Below are 27688 nucleotides of genomic sequence, written 5' to 3'. Positions count from 1 at the left end.
ACCTTTACACATTTCCACCATTTCCTTTGATCTCTCAGACCTGTCAAAAGATCTGAATAAACTACCCACACTGCATCCTGATCTATATCATGGTGGCTGTGCCAGCCATGATCTACCACCCTTCTGTCAATGGCACCAAATACTCTCTTTAGGCTATCTTGTTGACCAGGCCTGCTGATGCTACCAGGGTCCGACATCATTCACCCAAATCTCTTGATACTCTCCCTAACTGCTTGGCATCTGACCCCATGTGACCCACAATTCCTGTCCACACTGTTCTCCACAGTGCATTTAAACCCTCTATGCATTGCGCATACAGGGTGAAGTGGAAACAGTTTATATCCTACACCCCAAACCATCACATTGACCCTCTGAACTCCTTGGTGAATAAAATTCTTACTTACCTGCTTGAACTGAAACAATGGGGCTTGTCAATTGCCTCCCTGAAAGTGCACCTTGTGGCCATCATGTTGCATCATGGAGAGCCAGCGTGGGGTAGTGGTTAGAGTGCTGGACTAGGACCAGGGAGACCCGAGTTCAAATCCCCATTCAGCCATGAAACTAGCTGGGTGACTCTGGGCCAGTCACTTCTCTCTCAGCCTAACCTACTTCACAGGGTTGTTGTGAAAGAGAAACTCAAGTAAGTAGTACACCACTCTGGGCTCCTTGGAGGAAGAGCGGGATATAAATGTGGTGATGATGATGATGTTACTGCTTCCTTCTTCAAGTTTCCTGGTGCTAAAAGGTTTTTCAAACGGTTGGATCATTTGTTTCCACCAGTTCCTAAGCTATCGCCCACCTGGGGCCTATATCTAGTCTTGGCTGTGCAAACCATCAAGCCTTTCAAACCCATGGTGACATTTGACTTCTCTTGCTCACCTTTTAAAGTGCTGTTCCTAGTAGTGTCACTTTGGCCTGCTGAGTAAGTGGACTTAGAGCACTTGGGGTGGAACCACCCCTTTTGATCTTCCATAAGGATACTAGAGGTAGCCCTCTTACCTAAAGTAATTTCACAGTTCCACCTTTTCCATAAAATCTTACTGCCAGTGCTCTTTCCAAACCCACAAGCCTCTGAAGAGCAGAAATTGCATGACCTGGATGTTCGCAGGGCATTGGCTTTTTATGTCCACAAGATAAGGGACTTTAGAAAGTCAGATGTCCTCTTTGCCTGCTATGGAGGACTGCACAATCGTCTTCAAGTTTCTTCTCCAGAGACTATCTGCCTGGGTATGCTCCACCATTAAGCTATGCTACCAACTGTTCAAGTGACCCCTACCCGTTCCAATGCACACTCTGATCTGTAGCAACCTCCGCACCTTTCCTCACTAGCATCCCTCTTGACATGATCTGAAGAGCTGGTCTCAAGTCACTACCTTTATCGGGCACTAAGTATTGGATCTGAGGGCAAGAAATGATGCTTCTTTCAGCACCATAGTCCTCCACACCACAGTCACAGCCAACCAAGGCTGCCTCCGTCCTCATCCTAAGGCAAGACTCTTGCTATCTCCCATATGTGTGATGCACAGAGACCATGACGAAGAAGAACAGATTGCTTACCTACTACTACGACTATTACGACTATTTATATACTGATCTTCAACCAAAGTTCACAAAGCAGTTTGCAAAGAAAAATACATAAATAAAATGGTCCCCTGTCCCCAAAGGGCTCACAATCTAAAAGAAACATAAGGCAAATACCAGCAACAGTCACTGGAGGGATGCTGTGATGGGGCTGGATAGGGCCAGTTGCTCTCCCCCTGCTAAATATGAGGCACCACTTTTTAGAAGGTGTCTCTTTGCTCAGTAAGCAGGGGTAACGATTTTTAGCAGGGGGACCTGTAACGATGTTTCTTCAAGTGGTCTTCTGTGCATTCATACAACCCTCCCTTTCTGCCTGCTGCAGCCTTTTTCCAATTCTTCTTTTGGTGATCTGCGGTAGGGGCTCCAAGTGAAGGGATTGAGTGGGACAGCCTCAATATGGATACGAAGGGGACAGGGATACCACCAAAAATCTCTCTACTCAGGCTTTGAAGATTCCAGGGCTGGTCTCTGTGCAGGTGCAAATCCCATATGTGTGAATGCACAGAAGACCATCAAAGAAACTTCATTACAGGTATGCAACCTGTTCTTATTACTGTAAAGACGTTGGCTGACATTCTGACTTAACGCAGTGTGCGTGTAGCTGCTGTATTCTTCTTCTGGGGGGAGGATGATTATTTTGCCAATTGAAAATATGTCCCTGAGGATTTTCAAGGATTTATCCCTTGAAAATATGTCCCTGAGGATTTCAGGAGCACCCATGCTGCTTTAGTCTGGGATGCAGCAGCTGTGACATCTACATGGGTCTTTATTAATTGCTCAGTATAGTATGAACATGCACAACTAGACTAATGTAATATGCACTTTGCTTATTATGTGTCTGACCTCAGTTACCTCTCACTTAGATGAGGGGATGGAGGGAATGCTCATCAGATTAACGGATGATACAAAATAGAGAGGCATAGTGAACGCCTTAAAAGAGAAGAATAAAATTCAAAATGACTATTAACTGGGCTGAAACATAACAAAATGAAATTTAACCAAATTAAATGCTCAGTTCTGCCCTTCAGCGCAAAAAAAGAAGAAAGAAATCAAATGCACAGGTGCAAGATGGGGGATACCTAACTTGTCAGCGCATGTGAAAAGGATCTCAGGGCTGCCGTCTGTCACAAGCTGAACATCAGTCAGCAGTAGGGTGCAGCTGCAGGGTGGCTAATGCAGTTTTTAGCTGCCTTCATAAAATCATTATTTCCAAATCGCAAAAGTAATAGTTCCTTTGTCACACTTCCCCTGGAGCACTGTGTCTAGTTTTGGGCTCCATACTGTAAGAAAGATGTAGACAAATGAGGTTAGGAGGACAACAAAGAGGGTCTGGAAAAGAAGCCCCACGGGGAAAGATTGAAGGAACTAAGTATGTTCAGCCTGGAGAAGAAAAGACAGAGAGGGGAACATGATTGCACTTCTCAAATACTTGAAGGGCTGTCACATAGAAGGAGGCAAAGGCTTGTTCTCTGCTGCCCCAGGAAGGAGGACTAGATCTAAGTTTCCTCTGGGAGGGTGCTCTTGCTGGCGGTCTTTAAGCAGAGGCTGGACAGCCATTTGTTTTCCTGCACTAATCTGGGGGTTGGTCAAAATGGCCTTCACAGCCCCCTCTGATACTGCTCCTATGAGGCTCTGCACACACACAGTGTGGAGAGCCTACGAGGGTTCCACAAACAATTGGGCGGTTAGCCCTGGGCAGCTGGATTGGCTGCCCACACAATTACCAGCAACGTCATGGAGCCGGTAGGGGCAGTGGGGCTTTGGGGGCGCTTGGCCCCCAGAAGTCCCAGTATGCCCCGCGCAAGTGTGTGAGGCATCCTGGGGAGACCCTGTGCCAGGAAGCTTGTTGCAGTCTCCCAGCGGGGTGTGAATCACCGTGGTGCAGAGCCGCGTCATGGCAACTCACGATCTAAAAAATGGGGTTAGCGGAGCACACATTCCGCTAACCTTGTTTAAAGGAAGGGGCACTTAGGGAGGTTTGCTGCCGGGAGCTGTGCGGCTCCCATTGCAGCACATGGCCAGGAAGAACCGGGCTGGGCTCCCTTAGCCCAGTTTCTCCCGGTCGTGGGAATAGTTTCTATACCTTTCCTGTTGTGAAAGTGGAATTTGGTTTTTAAAATGCAGCTATTATAGGCATATGTGCACATGGATTGGTGCCTTAAGTGCTGTTAAATTTATCTGAAGTTTGTTGAAGCCTGCAACTGATAAGTTCTTCCTTTCTCTTGCAGGTCGTTTTTCATGGGATGATGTTTGCTTTTATTTATCTAACATTTCAGAAAAGACAGGTCCTCTCAGAAGGAAAGGGAGAGCCTATCTTCCCCAGCAAAGTTTCAAATGTTTTGTTATTTATTTCAGTAGTTTCTTTTTTGGTAAGTTTCCCAGGTGGCTGGTTCAAGTAACATCTTAGCTTCTTAGCAGTTATCTGGGTAGAGATTAGATGAAAATAAATCCTAAACCCTTGGCATTTAGCAAGGCAGCTGCTGGCCTGCTAATGTTCAATTCAACAACTTTTGCTGGCTACATTGAGAAAATAGCATGCCTGGGGAAACGGAAAGAAATTTTCAAGGGCGTTTCAGTACAAAAGAAAAACATCCTTACGTATAAACTGCAAAACCAACATTTCTGCTACTCTCCACTTAATAGACTGGCTTCATCTGTAACTTTCAAAAATAATTGTCTTGTTTGATGTATGCTTAAATCTTTGTTTATATGTTTTAGACATACTCTATCTGGGCAAGCAGCTGTAAAAACAAAACTGAGTGCAATGAAATGCATCCTTCTGTTTCTGTTGTGCAGGTAATTATGTTCCATTCCTTTCCGGTGATAAAATATTTGGGCTTTCACCACAATTATGTTAAATAATTATGTTGAATGTTTTATATTGTTTATATTTCTGTTTTAACTGTTATTGGTTTTCATGGTTTTGTTTGAATTGTAAACCGCTCTGAGCCACTTTGGAAGGGCGGTATAAAAATTGAATAAATAAATAATAATAAAAATAAAATAAAGAGGACATAAAGCTTAGGAAACAGCTGACTAAACTGGCCTTCACAAATAGCATGACAGAATTAAACAATGTGCAGTGATATCAGGGTTTTCTAGGGCCAATGTGTGGCATTTGGGTCTGACTCTGGTGTGTGTGTGTGTTTGTGAGTGAAGTTTATTCCCAGATGTTTTTCACCTTTATGGTTGCCTTGGCTTGTTCACTTCACCTATATCTCCGCTGCCACCATTTGTTTGTTATAAAGCCTCTGTCACGCTTAGGGTTTCTTATGCTGGTAACATAGACATTAACATTATGCTGGTTTTGAGGAGGGGTTTAATTAATTCCGCTTGGACTGGCACTCAACTCCTCACGGACTGGCACCAGTCCATGGACTGGCAGTTGAGAAACACTGTTTTAGACTGTCCTATCCCCGGTTGTTATTGCAGACTCTCTTAAACTCTTGAGTCTTAGAGCATCTCCCTTTGAGACTGCTTCGCACCAGACCCAAAATCCACTCCTCCTCTCTGCACTACTAACTCTCATCTCTGACTCTAATTGCCTCTCTTGATTGTACTGTTCCATGCATCATGTCATTTCATCATATGTCCCCCCTCTCATCCTTGCTTAGCACCATCATTCACACCTGGGTGATGTGTATAAGCAAAAGATGGTTCTCTTGCTTAACTTTTAAAAACTTTGCATACACCCTTTTACAAAACCCAAATAACTTTACATTGAACACAACAATACACAACATTTTTCTCCTTACTTACATTACCTTTCTTGATAGGGCATCTGCCACAACATTCTGTTTATCTGGAACATGTTCTACTACAATACACAACAATACAATTCATATTCGTAACAAAAGTAATTACTTATATACACAAAAAGATGTTCAAGTCCATTGCAATCTTTAAACAATGCAGCCTCAATACCCATCGTGGAGGTATCTGTTGTTATAGAAGATTTCCTTTGCTAATCTGATGCCTTAGGAATAGGAACTGCACACAGAGCTACTTTAAGATCTTCAAAAGCTTTTCCGACCATATGGTGTCAAGTTCACCTTGTTTTGAAAATGTTTGGTAACTCTGTAAGAGGTGCTTCCATGGTTTCCAAATGTGGAAAAGTTCTTTTATAACAATTTGCAAGTCCCACAATTTCTTTTACCTACTTCTTGGTCTTTGATACTTCCCAGTTTTTAATTGTATCCATTCTAACTAATTTCTTCACACTGGCATTCTCCTCAATGGGGTTGTTGATACAGCTAACTAGTCCAAATTCATTTCAAAGGGTACCTCTCTTAATGTTACCACTACATGCTCTTTTCCAAAGTTAGGCTTCAGTGTGTTCCCTTGATGGCCCTTTTTCAGATTTTCTTTTTCCAGATCCAGGGACTGCAAGACAGGTTTTAACTGGCTGGGGTCATTCATTCAGCCCGCAGCATCTCCAGCCTCAGGTTCTCTAGCTTTTTACCTGTAACTGCTCTTTCATCTGAAGCCTCTTTTGCTCCACAATGAGACACAGTAACCATTTCCTCCCAGTCTGCAACAGTTTGGCATTACTATCCAGTGGTTGCTTCTTTATCAGTAACAACCTTTCTCCAACCCTGCATTGTTAAGCGTCATGCTGAAGTGGATCTTCCCTAGCCATCTCTGTGTATCTTTTGCCTTTACCTCTTCTTCTTTCAACTTCAGCTGTCTCTCAGTGCCATCTCTGTGGCCAACTCTTTTGGTCTCAGTGGTAGCTCTCTCTCTCTCTGTTGTGCTCCCGGTCTCTAGGGCAGTCTGCACATGCTCTGCATAAGTACTAGGAGTCTGCCACAGCCTCACTTGGGTTCTTATTTATGTTGGCTATTCTGGAGAGAAATGCAAGAAATACACACCAAATTCCTTTATGAATTTCTTTAGAAGAAACACAGAAAAGTGTATAATAAAAAGCTGATGATGATGATGATGATGATTAGCCAGCTCACAGCCCAACTACCCAGAAACAAGATGGGAGAAATTTTAAAAAGCAGAGGGTAAAGAGGGATGAGGATAGATTAAAACAGAGTCCATTTTGCATATCATACCGGGGCCACCACTGGACTGTCGATGCTTTGGGTACGCGGCTTCTAGAAAAGGGGGCCCTCCGGAGCCCCCAGGTTGGCAAAGTGAGGAGCTCAGTTTTCCCCTCGCTTCATTCAGGGGTTCTCCTCCTCTGCTAGACCCAGGGTTGCATCTTGACATTTAGATGTCTGCCATGGCCCAGGGGACTCTTGCCCAGCTGTGCCTGGTGCACCAGCTGCATCCATATTTGTCTCAGTCAGACCTGACTATAGTTATCCATACTTTTAAAAACATTTTTATTGGACTGCTGCAACATGTTGTATGCAAGTCTGCCCTTAAAGATCCTCTGGAAATTTCAGCTGCTCCAAAATACAGCCACAAGAGTCCTGATTGGTGCACATCTCTGAATATGTAGCATCTGTGCTCTTTCAACTTCATTGGTTAATATGGTTTCTGGGCACTTCTAACTGCTGGCTAGGAACATAGGAAGTTGCCTTTTACCAAGTCAGACCTGCACAATTGTCTATTATTATTATTATTATTATTATTACATTTATATCCCGTTCTTCCTCCAAGGAGCCCAGAGCGGTGTACTACATACTTGTGTTTCTCCTCACAACAACCCTGTGAAGTAGGTTAGGCTGAGAGAGAAGTGACTGGCCCAGAGTCACCCAGCTAGTTTCATGGCTGAATGGGGATTTGAACTCGGGTCTCCCCGGTCCTAGTTCAGCACTCTAGCCACTACACCACGCTGGCTCCCTACACAGTCTGACAGTGGCTTCTCCAAGGTTGCAGGCAGGAATCTCTCTCAGCCTTATCTAGAGATGCTAGGGAGGGAACTTGGAACCTTCTGCATACAAGCGTGTAGATGCTCTTCTCAGAGCAGCCCCATTCCCAGGGCTGCTCAACTTTGGCCCTCCTGCAGATGTTGGCCTACTAGTCCCATAATCCCTGGCTATTGGCCACTGGGGCTGGGGATTATGAGAGTTGTAGTCCAAAAACAGCTGTGGGGCCTAAGTTGAGCAGGCCTGGGGGAATATCTTACCTAAATAACTTGTGTCTGGGGTACTTGTAGGACCACCTTCTTTCTTCTGAATCTGCTTGTCTGATGAGATTATTCAGAGCGCCACTTGGTCTGTGCCATCTCAATCCAAGGTCCCTCTGACGGCTGCACAGGAGAGGGCCGTGCCTTCTGGAACACTCTGACTTGGGAGCATTAACTGGCACCCTCCTTGCCCAGTGGGGGTAAAGACTGTTTTAAGGTGCTTTCCCACAGCTGCTTTGACTTTGTTCTTTTAGTTTGAGAAAGAGAATCTCGTAATCAAAGCAGCCTCAGTAGTGACCTTTTTCTACACATAAACCACCCTGTGTTCAATTTCATAGTCATGCTAGACTGCAGTACTGTAGTGTGACAAAGAGAGTTCTGGAACTTGCTATTATGTATGTTGGTCATTCATGCCCAGTGTGCAGTTGCAGCTTCTCATTATCTAATAATCTTTCAGTAAATGGGCAGCTCTCAGGCTTTTAAAGACATGGTTGTAATCTTCCCAGTGTTGGACCTTAAAGTGATACCGACCCAGACAAGGAACTTGTTTTCTGCCATGATGATGATCCTGTTACAGGACTCCTGATAAACTGTTGCAGAACCCAGGATTCTGAACAATACAAATCCATAACCTACTGTTTTTTCCCCAAAATGTATTTAGAAAAATGTATGGAATAAATTGAATAGATTTATTAAAGGTATTTCTTTACACTGAGATGGGTTTTGTCTTTCAGATCTTAGCTTTCATCCTTATCCGGAATATCCCTGGCTATGCTCGGTCTGTATACAGTTCATTTTTTGCCTGGTTTGGCAAAATCTCTCTTGAGGTAAGTAGCTTGCAGTAGTAGCATTCTGATTTTAAGGAATATATGCACAGTGTGTGATCGGCTGTTCTCTGTGCCATCTTGAACATTTTGACTAAGGTGTGACAATATGCCAAATATTTATATACTGCTTTTCAACAAAAGCCCCCAAAGCAGTTTAAAGGTAAAGTGTGCCATCTAGTCGATTTCAGCTCCTGGCGCCCACAGAGTCCTGTGGTTTTCTTTGGTAGAATACAGGAAGGGTTTACCATTACTGCCTCCCGTACAGTCTGAGGTGATTCCTTTCAGCATCTTCCTATAATGCTGCTGCCTGATATAGTATCAATGGGGATTTGAAACAGCAACCTTCTGCTTGTTAATCAAGGATTTCCCCACTGCACCACTTATAGATGGCTCCCTGTCCCCAAAGGGCTCAAAATCTTTAAAAAAAACAACATAAGATAGGCATCAGCCACTGCTGATGGATAGGGCCAGTTGCTCTCCCCTGCTAAATAAAGATAATCACTATTTTAAAAAGGTGCCTCTTTGCCCAGTTAGCAGGGGACAAAATGACAAGACAAATTGAAATACAGCTTTTTAAGAATTGGTCTGAGAAATGAATTTTGGTTCTCATGTATGAATAAAAGGGACATTTGCTCTGTTTTTGTATTATTACATCAGAGCACTGTGACCGCAGCAGGGGTCTTAGGCAAAATAAGTGATGTCAGAATTTGGAGTCTTCTCTCATTGTGTATAAGTTGTCCATACATAGGGAAAGGAGAAAACTTAGCTCTTTCCCTTGACAAAAGCAATTGGTGAGGGTGGGGGAGATACAAAGCCGTGTAGTAGTATTGCATGAGGCTAATACTACTGATCTGTTTTGTAGGGCTGCTGTATGTGAAGCACTTCAAACACTGAAAATTCTATATAGCTGTTGTAAATAGGTGCTAAGCTTTGATTGATTGTCCTTCTGTTGCATAGTGTTGCTGAGTATGATTCTGGATAGTGTCCATTGGATAATATAAAAGGTGCAAGCTCTTTGAAAGCAAACTTACCTTAAGGCATTATCAGTGTGGAAATGTGTGGAAGACCACATTTTCTTCTGCACTTGACCTGAAAACATTTGCACATTGAGGGCACTACTGTAAAATTTTGGAGAGCAATAGGACAGCTTCTGCAAGAAAAATTGCTCTTGGTGAGGCTATATCCGCTATAAGGAGTTTGCATACTTGCACCCATGGAGCAGATGGATCCCCCTGTGACAGCATGGAGTCACTTTGGACAATGCAGCTGAAGAATTTCATCTGCAAGCCCCAGCTCATACAATATGGTCTGACCCAGCCCATGGTAAATAATGCTACAGCACTTACCAAACTACTATGGGTTTTCTTATAATATATTCTGATAAGGAATACAAATACAACAAATATTTATATACCGTTTTTCAACAAAGGTTTCCCAAAGCGGTTTACATAAAAATGAAGCAAATAAATAAAATGCCCCCCTGTCCTCAAAGGCTCAATCTGAAAAAGAAACATAAGATAGACACCAGCAACAGCCACTGGAGGGATGCTGTGCTGAGGATGGATAGGGCCGGTTGCTCTCCCCCTGCTTAATAAAGAGAATCACCATTAAAAATGTGCCTCATTGCTTGGTTAGCAGGAGGGAACCCATATCTAGTTATGGGTTAAAGCTTAATGTTGTTATTGGTACAGCTTTCTAACTATTCTTCTTCTCTTTTCAGCTCTTCATCTGCCAGTACCATATTTGGCTGGTAGCAGATACCAAAGGGATCTTGGTCCTCATTCCAGGAAATCCCATGCTCAACATTATTGTCAGCACTTTTATATTTGTGTGTGTGGCACATGAAATTTCCCAGATCACAAATGATCTAGCACAGATTGCAGTTCCAAAAGATAATGCAGATCTGCTGAAAAGGTTGCTGTGCATAAGTGGATTTTTTGCTGGACTTCTCTTTTTATCATCAGTTCAAGAACAATCAAGCCATTGATTTCTAAGAAATACTTAAAGTTTAACTTCAGGCTTACTTTGTTTCTGAGCCAAAACTCAACGGGAATTCAGTAACCCCTGCCCCCAAAACATCCGTGTCCCGGCAGTAGAAGAAAGGTATCAAAGTGAAGTCATCTGAAAATGTGTAAGATGGAACTATCACTATTTTGCAATGGCATATCCTGTCACTAAAGGAAACAGAATCAGAAATGCACTGTGTACAACTGCATGTAAAAAAAATACATCTTTTCTACTGGAGCATTACTTCTGTTTACATATCTTCTAATGATAATGTATATATTGAGCAAGGTTAGCACAACAGGCATTTAGAGACTGTTGCATTCATTTTACCTTAAGGCATTATCAGTTTGTTAATAATTACTAGCATACTGCAGCTAATGCTTTTGGATGTTTTAAGGAACTGCTCTTAGTAAACTGACTCTGCAGCCTTAAAGACAGTTAAATTCCTGACACCAAACAGCTTACTTAGAGTAAAAGTCCATCTAATGTTGGTGGACTGCACCATAGCAAATGGCTTGAAGCCTCCAGCCTATCTAAGAATTAGCATTGATGTGTAATCAGATTTTTCTTTTGGTAATTGGGGAGTTTCTGAATAGAAATAGTTACTAACTTGTTTTAGTGATGACTATTTTGGATATAGCTATTACATCTAGGCAATGCTTCAAGCACTGCAGAAGAATCATCATGATGAATATAATCTCAATACCCATGTTTACAAACTGCAAAGCATAGCATTTCATTGAAGGTAACTTTCTACAGCTTCATAAATGATATTCATACAGAAGATTTGAGTAGTCATTTTTTTGTTTTCTAAAATAGCTTTTTTCATTTTTGTTTACGTAGTCTTTGTATCCTACAATATTAGTGTCAAAGGTTCAGTAAAAAATGAGAAGTCCCCTGGTATTCTTCAGTTCTCTCTTCTGCTTCTTGCCATGGAAGCACTGTCTTGCATCTACAGAAAAACTCTGCTTGCTTAGTGAAAATAACTTCATAGGAACTGGAGACTTGTGTATTAAACTCTTCAGTGAAGAAGTTAGGCACCTACCTATGAACATTATGTGGCTTCTGTAAAAGGTTGCTTCTCATTTTTTAGGAAGGAGTTTTTATCACAAACTTAAAACTCAAGTCCTCTCAAAACTTGCATTAAATGGGGGTGGGGATTACCTGCAGCCAAAATATACAACCTTAGTATGTTCTTGTCATCACTGTTTTAAAAGGGCTGTAAATAGACTGTGTTAACACTCTTAACACAGAGCGTTATTTGTTTTGTTTTTAATTCTGCACAAGCCTAGAATAGAAGCAATATTCTATCTTTGATAGAGTGAGCAGTTGCAGGTTCCTGGTGGTACAGAAAAGTTCCTTATTCTTAATGTTTAAATTCTAAAATGGTAGAAATGACTATCTATTTAGGCCTTTTAAGATTACTTTCTAGTTTTATTCTCAGTCAATTTTTTCTCGTTACAATCTCAAGAATGCCTTGTAGATGTGAAAAAATTCAGCAGTTAAGATGGAAGGAAATAGAAATTAAAATACTACAGCTTAAATGGAACTCACTGGTTCATTTTCCTGATAAAGTAGAATTCTGGCATAAAATATGGGAACTGAATATGAATGCAAGTTGAACTAGTAATAAGAGTACAAATTCTAGAGAGCATATTAAAGTGTATATCCCACATGGGCCATGATCTAAAATAGCATGTATACATATAATTGTCATGCTGAGCATCCTCTTTAAAAGCTGTTCCCACAGCAGCCTCAAGGCTTCCTGTTGGGGAGAAATTGCAGTTTCAAAAATCAATTTGGGAATTGACATATGGGGACCGGATAATCGTGTGCATGCACAAGTGGTATTTCCTCCCTTCAAAAAAGTTCTTGTGCCCTGTCTCTGGCGTTTTAAAAGCATTTTTAGGCTGCCATGGGGAAAACTCCCCCCCCCCAAAGTGGCCACGTGGAAGTTGTGAACATGCTTCTTTGGATCATGGCCCTGGGCATAATCCAGCAGCTTTTCCATGCTACTCTTCTTTGCTGCATACTGTTCTAGCACTTGAAGGATGTATAGACAGTATTGTTTTCTATGCATATGTGCAATTATATGTAATGATAAACAATATGGGTTTTAATTTATAGAGTGTTTTGATGTATACTTTCTGACAGTGGGAACTCTACAGTCCTGTCATATATTGAAATATAATTACTGGGAGGGAATTCCACTAAAGAATAATAGATTATTTCATTTAATGTTTAAATTGAACTGTCTTGCTGGGTATGTTAACTAGTATAAAGAACTACATTTCTAAGGTTTCTCAGTTGCCTGTTTGTTTCCAAGGGTGTGGAAAGTTATACTTTGCCACCAGTTGGTGCATTTGATTTATTATTTGTTTAATTTCTCTAAACACTGTGTAATGGTTGGTAAGTCATGGGCTGCATGTACAACTGACATCCATAATGTTCTTAAGAGGTGAGAGAACTTTTCTTAGGTGTGAGTTTGTTTTTATGTTTATAAACCAAGTATTTTAGATATTTTATTTATCTGTTGTACAGATTTGGTTAAAGTTTTTTTTAATGTTTGAAATATTGCACTTGTTTGCTATTACTGTATGTGAAAAATATATTTTTTCTTTTAAGGTTATGTGAAAAATATGAAGTAATTTAAACATTAAATAAATGTGCTGTGGGTGCTTATTTTTGTACTGAAAGGAGCATCAATTAAGTTTGTGTGTGTGGTTTTTTTAATAGCCATACTCTGATGTGCTTAGCTTGTTTGAAACCTAAAAGTATTTTAGAATAGGTGTCTCTTTTTAGATATTTCTAACTCTTGAGGAAATGCACACTGAAATGTTGTAAGCACAGGGTTATGTGGAAGATTGTAAATGAATAGCTGAGGATTGATCCTTCCTTACAAGGTTAAAAAAAAGTAGGTTCTTCCAGTTAGTAACTTAATTTGTGCCCTGTCCAGGTTAGAGTGACGGTGACCAACATCTTCCACAACTACAAGGACAGAGCCGTGCCCTCGCGAGAGACTACTGCAGAGCTCAGCTGAAGTCTTGCCACATACCTGAGCATGTGTGCAGGGAGAGGAAAAGCAACTTTTAGCTAATCTCCACTTTCTCCAAACATTCTTTGTGACTTTCAGGAATACATCGCTGAGGGCAGCACAACCCTCAATACTTCTGGAAGCCAAAAAGTACTTTTGGAGGAAGAAAAGAGCAGGAAAAGTTGTGTGATTGACTGCCTAGCAAATCTGAACGCCACAGCAGCCTTTTTGTGAGGATTCAGCTCTTGCTCTACCTTTGACACAAGAAAATCGGTTTTAAGATCTGTGAGGAAAGAACCAATAATCTCAGTGATGGTTTATTTTAAGATCATTTTAATGTAACAAGTATAAAAGTTAGCATTTTACAAATTGTTGAAAATGTCAAATACAAAAAGATACAGTTTATTAGTAATTTGGAAATACCATCTGACAATGGAATATTTAATACTGTGGGCATGCACACTTCAGAAAAATCATGCAACATTTGAGCAGGAAATCAAAGATTCTTGGCTGTCTTATCTACAAATTAATTGCTTCTGTAAGTTTTCTTTCCTCAGGAATACCATTTACCTGGAAATGACAATTCAAATAAATGTTTTAGAATCAGAAATCAATTGGATATGGCTTTACACAGTTACAGGCTGGGACTAAATTAGTTCAGCCTTAAATAAGAATCCTTATGCTAGGACTTGATAGAATTTGTCACAGAAGGTTTAGAGTATCTATACTTTTTGATAAGTGACCATACAGAATCATGTTAGAAATTGACATATAAAGGCATATTAAAGTTTTCTTCATTGGTACTTCAACAATCAGAAAGCAAAAAAAAAAATTAAAAAAAAAAATACTTGCCTCAAATCTTTGAAATGTTGTCATACGAAATTCTCCTTTAATCCCCGAAAGCAGTAATAAGAAAATAATTTTGAATACAATGGCCCCCTAAAATAGGTTCAAATCAAGGTACGCATTTCCACCTTGGCTTGTAAAATTGTTAAAGCTTCTTTATCTGAGTAACCCGGCTTTTACTACTTGATTTTTACTTTATGGCTATCTCACCCATGTGGCTCCACATGAAAATAAGTTTAAGTTCATTAAACAATTGCACATACAATTATATACTGTTAGGTGAAATTGAGCCGGGTGCACTATGTTAATGAGGAGTAAAGCAAGTTTGTTCTCGTTTTCATGAGTTACAAACTTCACGTTTGTTGGGGAAATGCATCAGCACAATCCTGGGCAGCACTTTGCCCACTTACAAGACCTTCCGTAGCACTAGAAAGCAACATACAAGTCAGATGCTTGGGACATCTGTGCCTTGGGGGACAATCTTCAATAATGGGAATGTTGCCATTGTCTTCACTGGGATGGCTGAAGTGTATCTTTCACTAACATATTTCTGTTTTTACTTTGATGGATCCCACAGCTGCCCTCTGTTTTCTATATCGTGTCCTATATAATACCCACTTCCCAGCTTTCCCACTGCTTTCTCTGTAAAACCTGGTCCCAGAAAAATACGTATCGGAGAATCTGAGCACAAATATCAGTGTCTGTGAGTACCTAAGTTACATTCTGACTTCTAAAAAAATAAAATAAAAGTCACCTTCTGTTTGCTGCTGTGGAATCTGAGTCTGATGGGGCAAGTTCCTATAAATAATAAAAATAAAACATCTTTCAAATGTATTTTATTTTAAAATTTTATATCCCACTTGTAAAATTAGAGCTGCTTACAAATGAGTACAAAGCAGTAAAATATCATAACACACACAACAATAAAACTCTCATTAAACTTACAATTCAGCAAAGAACTAAAAAAAAATAAAAGGGCAGAAGAAACACAGGTGTTACCCCACTGGTGACCAGAAATAGGCCCTAAGAGGTAGGAAGCATCTGAAAGAACAAAATGTTGGGACCTGGCAGGGCTTTTCATAAGTTTGGCATTGTGGCTGATAGGCCAATGCTCCAAGAAGATACCCACAGGGCCTTGAATGCTGAATTTAAGCTCTACTGTAGTGTAGTGGATGAGCTACAAATCACAAAGTCCACAGGTTGAGGGTGGGTTCACACAACCTCCTGTAAGTACTTGGAGTACTTGGTATGAGAGGAACTGGTGGTTGCAGGAGCATGCACCCCTACTGGGTGTGACATATGAACCTGCCCAAGTCTAGTTCCTGCTCCCTTTACCCACTTCTGCCTTAGATTTTATTAGTTTTGGTGAGCCAACTTCAAATCCTGGTTTCGAGTGGATGCAAAAGTCAGTAAATCCTCAACTAACCTACTTCACAGGGTTGTTGTGAGGAGAAACTTAAGTATGTAGTAAACCGCTCTGGGCTCCTTGGAGGAAGAGCGGGATATAAGTGTAATAATAATCACAATATAATAACTGGAAGTGTGTAACTGGTAGTGGAAGTCAGGGATTCTACCCACGTTTGTTTCCTTGGCTGGGTAATTTACACAAGGCACCAGTATCACACTTTCAAACAGAGCTTTTATTAGTTTGCTAGCAATCTAAGCTCCCTGGGTGCGGCTGTGCCCTCTAGCAGTTTCTACATCTCTCTTATATTGAGATAACAGTACATTCCACACTTGTGCATTGCATACAAGCCAATACATCCCCTCGGGAACCAGACCTGGGCAGGTTCAAACGTCATGCTGATGGGCGTACATACTCCCCACAGCCTTCGGTTCCTCTCATACCTATCTACTTTGTATATACTTTGTATTGGTACTTTGTAGATACTTAAAAGCAGTTGTGTGAACCCCACATCCAAGACTCACTTCTCCATTACCTTATTGGATAACGTTGGGGAAGCTACTCTCCCTCAGTCCCCATCTGCAACAGGGGGAAACTAATACTTACCTTACAGGGTTAATGTAAGCTTAACATGCTAATAAATGTGAAGCACTATGACAGTGAAAGCACTGTACAAAATACTAAATATCATTAGTCATATACTGCACATATGCTTAATAAAAGCCAATGCTTCTGCTTTGCCAGAATGAATGACAACAAAAGACAAAGTGCTTATAATTTACCTAAAATAGATGTCTTATGGAAATCTGAAAATCATCACATACTTAAACAAAAAAGAAAAGAAAAGATGTGCAAATGTTTCCCTGAATTTAGGCCAGGGGTGTTTTGTGAAATTAAGAGGTTTTACCAGTAATCTATGTTTAGCAAATGTCAATCACTACGAAGTGCAAATAAAATCCACAAGGGGGGGGGGAATTAAAAACAATAAAAGTGATATTAATGAGCCTTATATTGCTAATATTTTAAGGTTAGAAGTGGAAATGAAAATATAAGTCTTTAACAACTTGCTACTATTAAGTATGAATGAACTGTACATTTCCAGAGCAACAGAAGGCTACTTCAGTTTGTTCCAGGGATACTGATCCTGGCGGTTCCAGATCTGTGCAGATCACGGCGGTTCTCATGGGCACCCAAGCCCAGGCTTGGCTGCTCATGAGAACAGTGATACAGAGAGGCTATTCACACAAACGTGCAAAACAAGGCTGAGAGCGTCCAGCCCGGTTTTGCACACACGTGTGAACTGCTGGGATCGGGCCCACTCCCAGCAGCAACACGGCGGCAAAACTGCCGAGGTAGCCTCCCTTGAAAATGAGGTTAAGGGAGTGAGCGCTCGCTTAACCCCGTTTTCTTGACAGTGTGACAGCAGCCACGGTTGCCACACTGCAGGGAGCCCGGGGAGGGGGGAATCCCCATGGTGCATTGTTGTATTTCCGGGGGTTCCCGACCCTCCCTGCTGCCTCTGCGCACAGGGAATTGGCTGGGCACGCAGGGAGTGTGCTCAGCAACACCAGCTCAGTCATTTGTAGGGAAGGTAAGTTTAACCCACCTTCCCCTCAGACTGCCCTCTAGCCCCTCTCCGTAGTCGTGAGAAGAGGCTCAGAGTATAAGTCATCTCAGTGATACAGAGATGAATCCAGTGATACAGAGTATAATTCATCTCAACTTTCATCTTTACAGGACACACTTGATATGACAGGCAGAAAATGAAGGCTGGTCTATGCATGAAAAGAAATGTAAAGGAAAATATACGTTTCAGAGTAATAATCCGACACGTCGTCAAATCGAAACCTTAACCAATGTGCTGTCAATAATAGAAGCGATTCTCACGATCGCCAAAAAGCGGGCTAAGGGAGCCTAGCCTGCTTTTTGGCAAGCATGAGAACCACCGGGCTTGTAGGCGAGCTTGGTGTTCTCAAAGGGGGGAACCCGCTTAACTAGCCCTCTCCTTATACGAGGTTAGCGGAGCAAGCAATCCACCAACCCCATCTTTTTGATCGTGTGTTGCCATGCTCTCCGCCGCAGCAACATATGAAGAGACCCCTGCTGGGAGGCTGAAGCAATCCTCCCAGCCTTGGGGGTCTCTCCAGGATGCTCCAAGCACTCTCATGGGGCATCCTGGAACTTCTGGGTGCCATGCAGCCCCCGCCGGCTCCATGACAGAGCTGGCAGTTGTGTGGGCAGCCAATCCGGCCGCCCAGGGCTGCAGCCTGGGTCATCTGCAGGGAGAGTGGGCCAAGCCCGCTCTCCCCACAGAACCCCCTCCAGCGAGTCTCACTGATCGTGAGACTTGCCTCATACTGTTATAGGGCAGGTACACTTTGAGATCATTCACACCATCAAAACCTGTGTTCCACCAGGGTTTGGGAGCTATGTGTGGTCCCAATTTTTGGTTGTGTGGGAGCAAGGTAAGAGGAAATCCTGGGTAGAAGTGATTGCATGGAAGCAAGGCTGGAGAAAAACCTGGGTAGTCTTTCCTCCTACCTTGCTTCCACACAATCACTTCTACTGAGGTTTTCCTCTTACCTTGCTTCCACACAACTGAAAACTGGGAGCACACAGAGCTCCCAAGACCGGGTGGAACACAGTTTTTGATGGTGTGAATAACCTCTTTATTTTAAATAACCTAGTTTACTTTTATCATCATCTGGACCCACACTACAGACTAACTGGTTTATTTATGCCTGTCTAACCAAAATCTAAACCTAGGTTTGAAGTTGGCTTACATGCCTAGGTTATGCTTAACCTTAATTCTGTTTTACATCTGAATCCACCCTCAGGTGAAATCATAGAGGCGCTTCACATGATTAGTGTCATGCCACTTGGCCCCCAGAAGTCCCAGCAGGCCCCGTGTGAGCACACAGGGCATTATGGGGGGACCCCCGAGCCCAGGAGGCTGCTTGTGGCCTCCCAGCTGGGGGTCTATTTGTGTGGTGCCGCGTGCTGCAGCGACAAACAAGCAGAAAAATGAGTTGACGGAGCGCTTGCTTGGTTAACCTCATTTAAGGGGAGGGGGGATTAGGCAGACTAGCCACCTTGGAGCCCCTGGGCTTGCCTGCGAGCCTGGTGGTTCTGACAATCAGCAGGAAGCAGGCTAGGCTCCTTTAGCCCACTTTCTGGTGATCGTCAGAATAGCTTCCCAGTTTGTTTCTTTGACTCCGTCCTCCAAGGGCTGCAGTGCACAGAAAAGCGAACCCTGAGCGGTTGGGAACATCTAAGCTGCAAGTATATTTCACTGATGCCAGCTCAAAACCTTCCCTTTAGGTCAGGGCTGTGGCCCTCCAGCTGTATTTGGACTACCGCTCCCAACATCCCCAGCCACAGTGGCCAATAGTCAGGGATGATGGGAGTTGTAGGCCAACATCTAGAGGAGGGCCAAAGTTGTGCAGACCTGGCGCAAGGCCTCTCCTGTCTTGGCCTGCAAAGTTGTGGGACACCTTCCCTTTCCAAATCAGAGGCTTTTTAGCAAAGACAGTTAAAGACCGCTGCCCAACAAGCACATGCAAATAAATGCAGATGTAGCATCCTGTTGTGATTTGTACCCGGAAGCAAAATATCACAGAAACGGCCACATAACCTGCGCTGCCAGGAGCAGCACAGACTCTCCGCACGGCTCCTGGCTACGCTGAGCACAGCGCACGGGGGACTCACCCAGGCGCTCGTCTGTGTCAGCACCCACACAGACAGCTCATGCTGACACACAACCACAGAGCTGGGGTTCACCTCAGCGAAGAGCCAGGCTGCCGGGCTGGGTTTAGCGCCACAGCACCACCAGGATCCGTGCAAATCCCGGTGGTTCTCGCAGGCAGCCAAGCGCGGGCTTGACTGCTTGTGGAAACAGCCTCTGTGTCTGTGGAAGGGGTGGGGAACAGAGAGTAGGTTGCGTTTCTAACTAGACCACGGCTGAGAGAGTAGCTCAGGAGGCAACACCTCCAGTAGCGTGCCAAGGGAAAGCCAGCTGGGACAGAATCCGAGCACTTCATGGGAGGGAAGGAGAGGCGAGAGGACCCTAACCAACCAACCGAGCAAACAGGCCAAGTTTCACTGATTGTCGGTGGCAGCAATTCTGGCTTGTAAAATAAACCTAAGCTATGCGGGCTCCCGGTGAAATCTGAAACAGTCCATAGAATCTCCTTTGCTGTCTTCTCATAATTCAACATTTCAGATAAATATCTGAAATAAGTTATTTTCTTTTTTATTTTAAAGCATCCTCTGCTGTTTGTCCTGCTCATTTGGAATTACTCTCATATTTAAAATACATTATGTGCGTTTGTGAATTTATTACTATGACATTATATTTAAAAATCACACCTTGCTGCCCTTTGGCAACCTGTCATTCCTTTCTAATCAATGCAAACAATGGTTCTTTAAAAATATGGGGATCACTATTAACATGTGACAGTTCTGTTACTCCTTGCATTTCTTAGCCATTTAGCTCTAGTGTTAAACCGTTCCCCCCACTGTACTAATAAATAGTGCTAACTTAACCCACGCAGAGCATCTGCGCACTAGTACTTGATTGCTCCCCTCACCCCCTGCTACAGCTCCCCTCACCTCAGCGATCTCTCCACCCTCACCTGAGCTGCACTCCTGCTCCTCCTCCTCCATCCCTTTGCTCCATCCCCCTCACCCATCTTGGTCACTGCTGGTGCCAACTGGCCAAACTGCAGCTCCTTAACCCCAGAGAACTCTTCACCCAAGACCCACTCCTGCTCCTTCCGGCAAGAGTAGTAGCAGTATTTGACCAGGCCCTTCCTCACTGCCGCCACCACCATGGCTGCTTGTTCCCCTTAAGATGCTGATAGGCTCAAGCCTATCCCTCACCTGCCTCCACCAATGGCCTCTGTAGCTCCGAGTAGCAGCGATGGTTGACCAGGCCGTTCCTCGCTGCCACCATGGCCACTCGTTCCCCTCAGACTGCTGAAAGTTCCAGCCCTGTCCCTCACCCTTCCTTCTTCCCCTCTTCCCCTCACTTCTTTTTCTCTCACCTCCACTTGCTCTTCCCCTCTGTCTCTTTTTCCCTCCCTTCTTTCTCTCTCTTCCCTCCTGAGTTAACAGATCTTGTTCATCTTGTTTCCTCATCTAATTCGCACAGTGGCAGCCTCCTTCTCCTGAAAGGGCTCTTTCCTCCCCCACAACCCCTCTCTTTGCAGACCCCTGCACACTATCCTTCACACACACACACACACACACACACACACACACACACACACACACACACACCCAGGCGCAGAGCATCTGCGCCCCTAGTTCTCCCTTCCTCCTCCTCCATTTCAGGGCTCAGCCAGTTCTCCTCCCATCCCTTCAGCCAGTCTCCCTCGCCGTCCTTTCCGCCAGCAGTTCTCATCCTCCTCACAAGGAGGCTGGCACCCCATTTTCACTGCCTGCTCAGACGCTCGCAGTGGCACCGCCGCCTCCTCTTCAACCTCCCTCGCCCTGCCAGCTCTTGTCCTCCTTGTGAGGAGCCCAGCAGCTTGTTTTTGTCGGCTGCTTGGCCGTTCGCAGTGGCGGTGGCACCTTCTCCTCAACCTCTCCCCGCCAGCTCTCCTCCTCATGAGGAGGCCAGCAGCCCTGTTTTCGCCCCCTGCTCGGCAGCTTGCAATGACGGTGGCGCCACCACACTCCTCCTCCTTGGTCTCCCTCACTCCTTGCCAGCTCTTGCAACTCCCGGCAGCTGCTCCAGAACTCATGCGAGAGCTGCCACACATGGGATTTGCCATGGCTACGCCTTAGGGAATTATATAGACAGATTCTTCTCTCCTCTACAATCTTCCCACCAGTTGCATTCCAACTGATCTTAACCATCACAGGTTCCTCGTCCCTATCTGCATATGGAATTCCCACTGCCCAATCACCACAGTGCTCCTGCTCTGTTACCTCTGATTGGTAAAGCACTGTGTGGGCGGGGCTTGCCATGCAGCATCTGCCACGGACCACCTAAGCCTTTTATATATTTAGAAGATGCCAAACAATGTTGCTGATGTAGGATCTTGTCCATGAAAACATATGCCACAATACAATATTACAAGGTGCCAAAATAACTTTTTGTCATTTGTTGAAGCCTAAGACAGCTGACATCATATTGGATTGTATCCATTGAAAGTGATTTCTGACTAGTTACAGCTTACTTAATTGGTCTACACTGTTTTCAATGGCATTTTGTCAGGATTCACTTTTTTTTAATGCAGTGAAAAAGTGCAACTTGGTGGCAAGCCTCCTACTAATTCAGAACCATTAATGGTTCTGAATTACACCCATTGTTTCTTTACTAACTCATCATTCAGGGCCTCTCTGATTTTAACATGAGATAGGTAGCTTTTGTTACAACAAATTTTTTACATCAATATCATCTAGACAACTTATTTCTGTCTGGCACACGGGCAAGTAAACATTTCTTAGTTGCCAGCAGAGGGAGTTTAAGAGCATGAAAACAGAAGTATTTTCTGCCTACAGAATTCCCCTAAAGAAACCTTATATGAAATAGTTGAATGCCAAATCTGATCTGGTCCAAGCCTGATCTTAATCTGCCATGAGCTCACCATAGACATATGACTTAAGAAGTACAGAATGGGCTGAAATGTTGGGAACATTTTGTCTTATATGAAATATTTGGGGCGGAGAATGATAGTTTCTGCTCACCAAGATACGGTTTCACTGAATTATATCAAACCTTTTAAACTACAAGTGACCCCCATTATCCACGGGGGGTTCTGTAGGATGGGGGGGGGTTAAGTTCCCAGAGGGATCAAAATTGCGGGGGGGGGAGACAATGAAAATGGGCAGATATAATGTAAAGTGCTTTGTGGTTCCAGAGCTTCCCACAATGGCCCCCAAACATCCAAAACTGCCATTTTTCTGTGGGTTTTTTTGTGGTGGGGGAATGATTTTTTAAACAAATGAACCACAAAATGGCTCCTATCCTTAAAATGGCCGGAAATCACCTTGGAGGTCATTTCCGGCCACCCCAAAACTCTGGAAATTTAACACTCAAAACCATTTCCCCCCGCATATGCTATGGCTGGGAGTCAACCTGGCCACAGAGGTGGGGTTTGCAAATAGCGAGGTTTGCCTGTATCGCTTTCAGTTTCCAGAACACACACTTTTTATTAGGTGTTGACTTGGCACAAAAGGCTTGTCTGTCAGAAGCAGAAGCAGCCTCCCACTAGGGATGTGCCTGGAACCAGTTTGAATGGTGGGTAGTTCTGCCAGTTTGAAGGCAGGGGGGATGTTGCTTTAAGGGCGAGGAGAGGAGAGCTGGTCTTGTGGTAGCAAGCATGACTTGTCCCCATAGCTAAGCAGGGTCTGCCCTGGTTGCATCTGAATGGGAGACGATGTGTGAGCACTGCAAGATATTCCCCTCAGGGGATGAAGCCACTCTGGGAAGAGCAGAAGGTTTCAAGTTCCCTCCCTGGCTTCTCCAAGATAGGGCTGAGAGAGATTCCTGCCTGCAACCTTGGAGAAGCCGCTGCCAGTCTGTGAAGACAATACTGAGCTAGATAGACCACTGGTCTGACTCAGTATATGGCAGTTTCCTATGTTTCCTAGGGTGGGGGAGGGTGCACTTACCCCTCCCATCACTCTTCTCCTGCTGGTGCTCCATTTTTGGAAAGTCCATCGGAGCGGCAGCGTACCTCCCTGCCACCCTGTTTACCAGAACTAGCTGGAAGTATCTGCTGCACCTGGGCGCAGCAGTGTGGTAGATCCTTTCAGCTAGTTCCGGTAAATAGGGGCAAATGGGGAGGCAGGGAGATACGCTGCTGCCCCAATGGACTTTCCGAAAACAGAGCACAGGCGGGGGAAGAAAGGCGGAAGGGGTAAGTGCACCCCCTGCCCTTAAAGCAGCACATACACCCTGCCTTCAAGCCTCCCCCGACCGGTTCCATGCACATCCCTCCTTCCCACACATACCAGGATGGAGAGTATGGCTGGAGAGGAATTTGCCCTACTAAGATCATGTGATTGGCTCTGGGATGCCAGCCTTGCACAATCCAACTCTCTGGGATTCTAGCCTAAGGGAAGTAAAGCACCACTAGGTACCAACAGGGTGGGTGCTTCCCAAGTGGCCTATAGAAAGGGTGCAGAAGATGGTGAGCCCCGTTTACTCCCTTTCATTGTAAGAGACAGCCTCCTCCCGTACTTTGGCAAGTTGATTGAAGGGGCAATGGATAGCCATGTGGCTAGGAACTAGGTTTCTTCAGGATGCCCTGTGATTGACATGAGTCAGAGCTGGCTATTATTTTTAATATCTGCCTCAACCAGGGGCACCATTAGCAGGGTGGTCCATGGGGTTCAGGTCTCCAAAAAATGGCTCAGAGCCCTAAATCTCATCAGATACCCCCTTCTTGGTTGTGCATACTTAACCCAACTAAGGCCCAACATTCCATACAGACACTATCATGGCCAAATGGCACACCAAACATTAGTTGGGTGAGTCAACAGAAGCAATTGCTGTTTAGCTGGACAAAAAGGTATCTATGATTTCCATGTTTCCTATATGGACATCCACATCCCTCACAAAAGGCATCTTGCACTGTGATGAGGCAAGTAACTGTCCATGCATTAAAAACATATGGGATCTCCCTATGGAGTGGGGAGAGATGTCCAAGGTCTGCTTTGGACAAGATCTAGAAGCATGAATGAAGCAAGTCACTAGTACTTCCTTTTAATATGAGAAGCACATTTGGAAGCGTTAGTTTTGGAAGCTTTAATATGGACTGTTGGTATAAACTGTTGCTAAAAAATAGCAAGGTGCACATGGTTCCTTTGTTCAGCAAAAAGGAAGCTTTAGGGTTTCCCATTTATTGCTTGTTCACAGAGATAAGATAAGCAAGACTGTCCCAAAAGTCAACTCTACAGGCCAGAGTCTGGGTATTCTACAAGTCCTTATCTAGGGAGCCACTGTGACATTTAAGAAGCAGACCACTCTTTTTAGACTAAATTGTGCTAGCATCCAATATATTTTTCACTTCCTTTTTTATTCATTTTCAACTGTATTGGTTTTTTTAATGTGATATACCCAGAATTTTTTAGTGTTTTTTAAAAAAATGCACGTTTGTTTTACAAGATAAATTACCAAAATGTATAAGAGATTTACTATTTTGAATGTAAGATCCAAATTGTCCTTCAGTAAAAACACCTCCACATTGAAAGAAGGCAGCAGATCCTTAACGAAACTCCAAAATATCTCGTTTGCAGACATCTGTATTGATACTTACTGCTGTGTTTGCATCAGCGGCATGCTAGTATTGTCGTAGCTGTCTGGGTGAACAGGTGGCACAAGCTCACCAGTGACTGGGTGAAAAACAGGAAGTGTGGAGAGAGGCCATGCGATCTCTCTGTTTTTTGACATTTCCCGAAGTTCTTTGGTGGATTTCTGAATCGCACTGTGATGAACCAGCTGGATGCTACATTAAAAGAAAACACAAATCGTTTTTCCTTGTATTTCTCAGAATGGCTAATCTCGTAAAAATAGATAGTACAAAAACATGAAACATTCAGTTCATTTGATAATTGCCACAACATCCATTGCAAAAGATAAGATTCATACATAACAAATATTGCATTTAAATGTCTTTAAGAGAAATACCAATGATTTCTCTTCAGGGAGGAAGCAGGCCATATAAGGCCTTCAGAAGATATCCAGTTCAACTAAGGTTTTGTCACACTTTTTCTTGGAAGGACAGGGCTGTAGGCCCAGGAAAAGCCTTGTAGCCTATGGGCATTGCACAGCCTACCTCTGCTCTAGAGAATGGGTAGGTTTGCATGGTCACCAGACATCCAGTTCCCGGGAACCTCCAGTTCCTGGGAAGTGTGCAGTCTAGTGGGTGTGTTGTGAGAATGTGCCAAAGTTTGGTTCACAAGTCTTCTGCCCAACATTTGCCTGACATTCTTTGCCCATTTGTACCCAACATTTGAAGTTGGGTGGAGAATGTTGGACAAATGTCAAGCAAATGTTGGGCTTGGGAACTAGACTTTTGCAGGTCCACACAATATGTCCGACAGGAGAGCACATTCCTCTGGAATCTGAAGTTACCAGGAATCAGACTTCCCAGTGATCATGTATACCTGCACCATGTGTCTTTCAGCACTCCCTTATGTAGCTGAAATTCTACATATCCAGTTGCAAAAACTGTCTTTTGTTGCTTTTAGTTTGTAAAGCTTTATAGTTTGGCTTCATGAGGTTAACTGAACACAAGAAAGGAAGTCACACGCTATGCTTACAGAATTCCTTTAATGAAACTGGTGGATATCCAAACTAAGTTGCTCAATAGTACAACTCAAGAGTTAAAGGACTATTTCAATAGGACGTCAGGATTGATTTAGCCTAGATGGTAGCCACTATTTTTTAATTTTTCTAGTATCATAAGGCACACACCTAAATCAGATGACCATTGAAACTGAATATTTTGATTCTGATCTGTTTTATTATGGACTTTTAAACCCTTTTTATTTTGACCTACCACCTTTCTCAGTACTACATTTTTCAAAGCAGCCATTACAGAGATGAAGAACAAGTTAAGGAGTATGAAAATGGTAAACATGTATGAAGTATGACAAGCTACCGTGAAATGAAAATTAAATGATGGAAGAAAACAACAGGAAAGAAGACACTTACTCTGGTGTTTGCATGTTTCTCTTTTCCCTAAAAATAAAACAAAATTTATGAATTAAATAATAGCATTGATATTTGGAACATTAAATCTAACTGCTGATGGAAATAGTACATGATATGGAAATGCTGACCCTGTTAAAATCAGCCATGTTCCAAAGATGCTATATGTATGTGCAGGCAAGGAATGCATATGCAACCATAGCTGCCTTTGAAGATTTTCTATAGCTGCTTTAATAGGCGAAGTGGCAAGCTGTATATAAAAGAGGCTTGCCTCTTCAGCAGCAGGAGTAGTCAGAAGAAAACTTCAAAGAAAGCTTTGCATGAGGTTCTTGCTTCCACACATGCACGACTTAGATCATGGCCATTAAATGCAAAATAGGAGCATTTGCCACAAGGTTTATGAGAAGGCATGGATGAAACCACATAAAGAGATGATATAGATGAAAGACACGTACGCAGAGAGGTGAATATGCAGGTTAAAAACGACAGATGCTGGACCAAAAAATTCCTAGAACATGTGTATGTAAAATGGAAGAAATTGTTACTTGCTGCTTTTCTTTTATTCTTTTGGTTTTTATAACCCTAAATTCAGTTCACAATCTCAATAAGGTTTCTTTTAATTGTTAAAGACTTTGTTACCCATTAATACCTTAACACGATTGTCATGTTAAATGATGTTGTGGGTTCCTCAGTATGGCAATTTTTAAAAATAAATTTAGAAAGGTTTCTGGTTCCAGAGTTGACTAATTGCAGTAATTTGAGTGCACTCCATATTTTAAAAAGTATTAGACTGTTTTCTTATGAATTGAATTAAGCTCACCTAAATTTTTCATGTGCCTTATAGAGTTACAAAATTATACAACCAGTTATTAACGTTTCAAAGTACTCACACTCCTTCCCTTCGGCAGCACATAATATAAGCAAGTATTAGGAAAAGCACCAGCGCTATGGCGGAGGGTACTGCCAACGTAATGAGGAAATCTGAATAATAATCTCTGCTTTTCAAGTTCTCAGAAGGTGGCTCGTACTCGCCACCATCTGATAATATGCCTTCTCCACGGATTACTTCTTGGTAGGTAGAAACATGCTGGGTTTTATCAACCTGACATCAAGAGACAAAAGACAATTTAGCTAGCCATACTTTAAAAAATGTTGGTCACAATCCAACACACACTATCTATGTTCATTCACTCTATCAGAACTTATACAGTAGCCTTCCAAAAATACAACTTTTGTT

At 43.0% G+C, this 27688-nt stretch overlaps 2 protein-coding genes across 4 annotated transcripts in view; one reads left to right on the top strand and one right to left on the bottom strand.

Annotated features, from left to right (window-relative positions):
* CASD1 (CAS1 domain containing 1) overlaps positions 1–13203 on the top strand; it is a 64734-nt gene extending 51531 nt beyond the window's left edge. The window contains exons 15-18 of the mRNA XM_053259067.1: positions 3810–3950; positions 4300–4377; positions 8398–8490; positions 10211–13203. Of these exons, the coding sequence (XP_053115042.1) occupies positions 3810–3950; positions 4300–4377; positions 8398–8490; positions 10211–10477 (579 nt within the window). The 3' untranslated portion in view covers positions 10478–13203. The remainder of the gene's footprint in view (positions 1–3809; positions 3951–4299; positions 4378–8397; positions 8491–10210) is intronic.
* A 638-nt stretch (positions 13204–13841) lies between these two features.
* Positions 13842–27688, bottom strand: part of SGCE (sarcoglycan epsilon) — a 52350-nt gene continuing 38503 nt past the window's right edge. Inside the window, exons 7-12 of one of the 3 annotated variants that reach the window (XM_053259069.1) lie at positions 27342–27553; positions 26455–26481; positions 25055–25243; positions 15132–15175; positions 14384–14418; positions 13842–14101 (exon numbers count right to left, since the gene is read on the bottom strand). In XM_053259069.1, coding sequence (XP_053115044.1) covers positions 14051–14101; positions 14384–14418; positions 15132–15175; positions 25055–25243; positions 26455–26481; positions 27342–27553 — 558 coding nt within the window. In that variant the 3' untranslated portion in view covers positions 13842–14050. The remainder of the gene's footprint in view (positions 14102–14383; positions 14419–15131; positions 15176–25054; positions 25244–26454; positions 26482–27341; positions 27554–27688) is intronic. The other 2 variants (XM_053259070.1, XM_053259071.1) reach the window with 2 other exon arrangements.

This window comes from Hemicordylus capensis, chromosome 6 (genome assembly GCF_027244095.1).
Source record: "Hemicordylus capensis ecotype Gifberg chromosome 6, rHemCap1.1.pri, whole genome shotgun sequence".
NCBI lineage: Eukaryota > Metazoa > Chordata > Lepidosauria > Squamata > Cordylidae > Hemicordylus > Hemicordylus capensis.
Note: the sequence above shows the minus strand (reverse complement) of the source record. Positions and strands in the feature narration are given on the sequence as shown.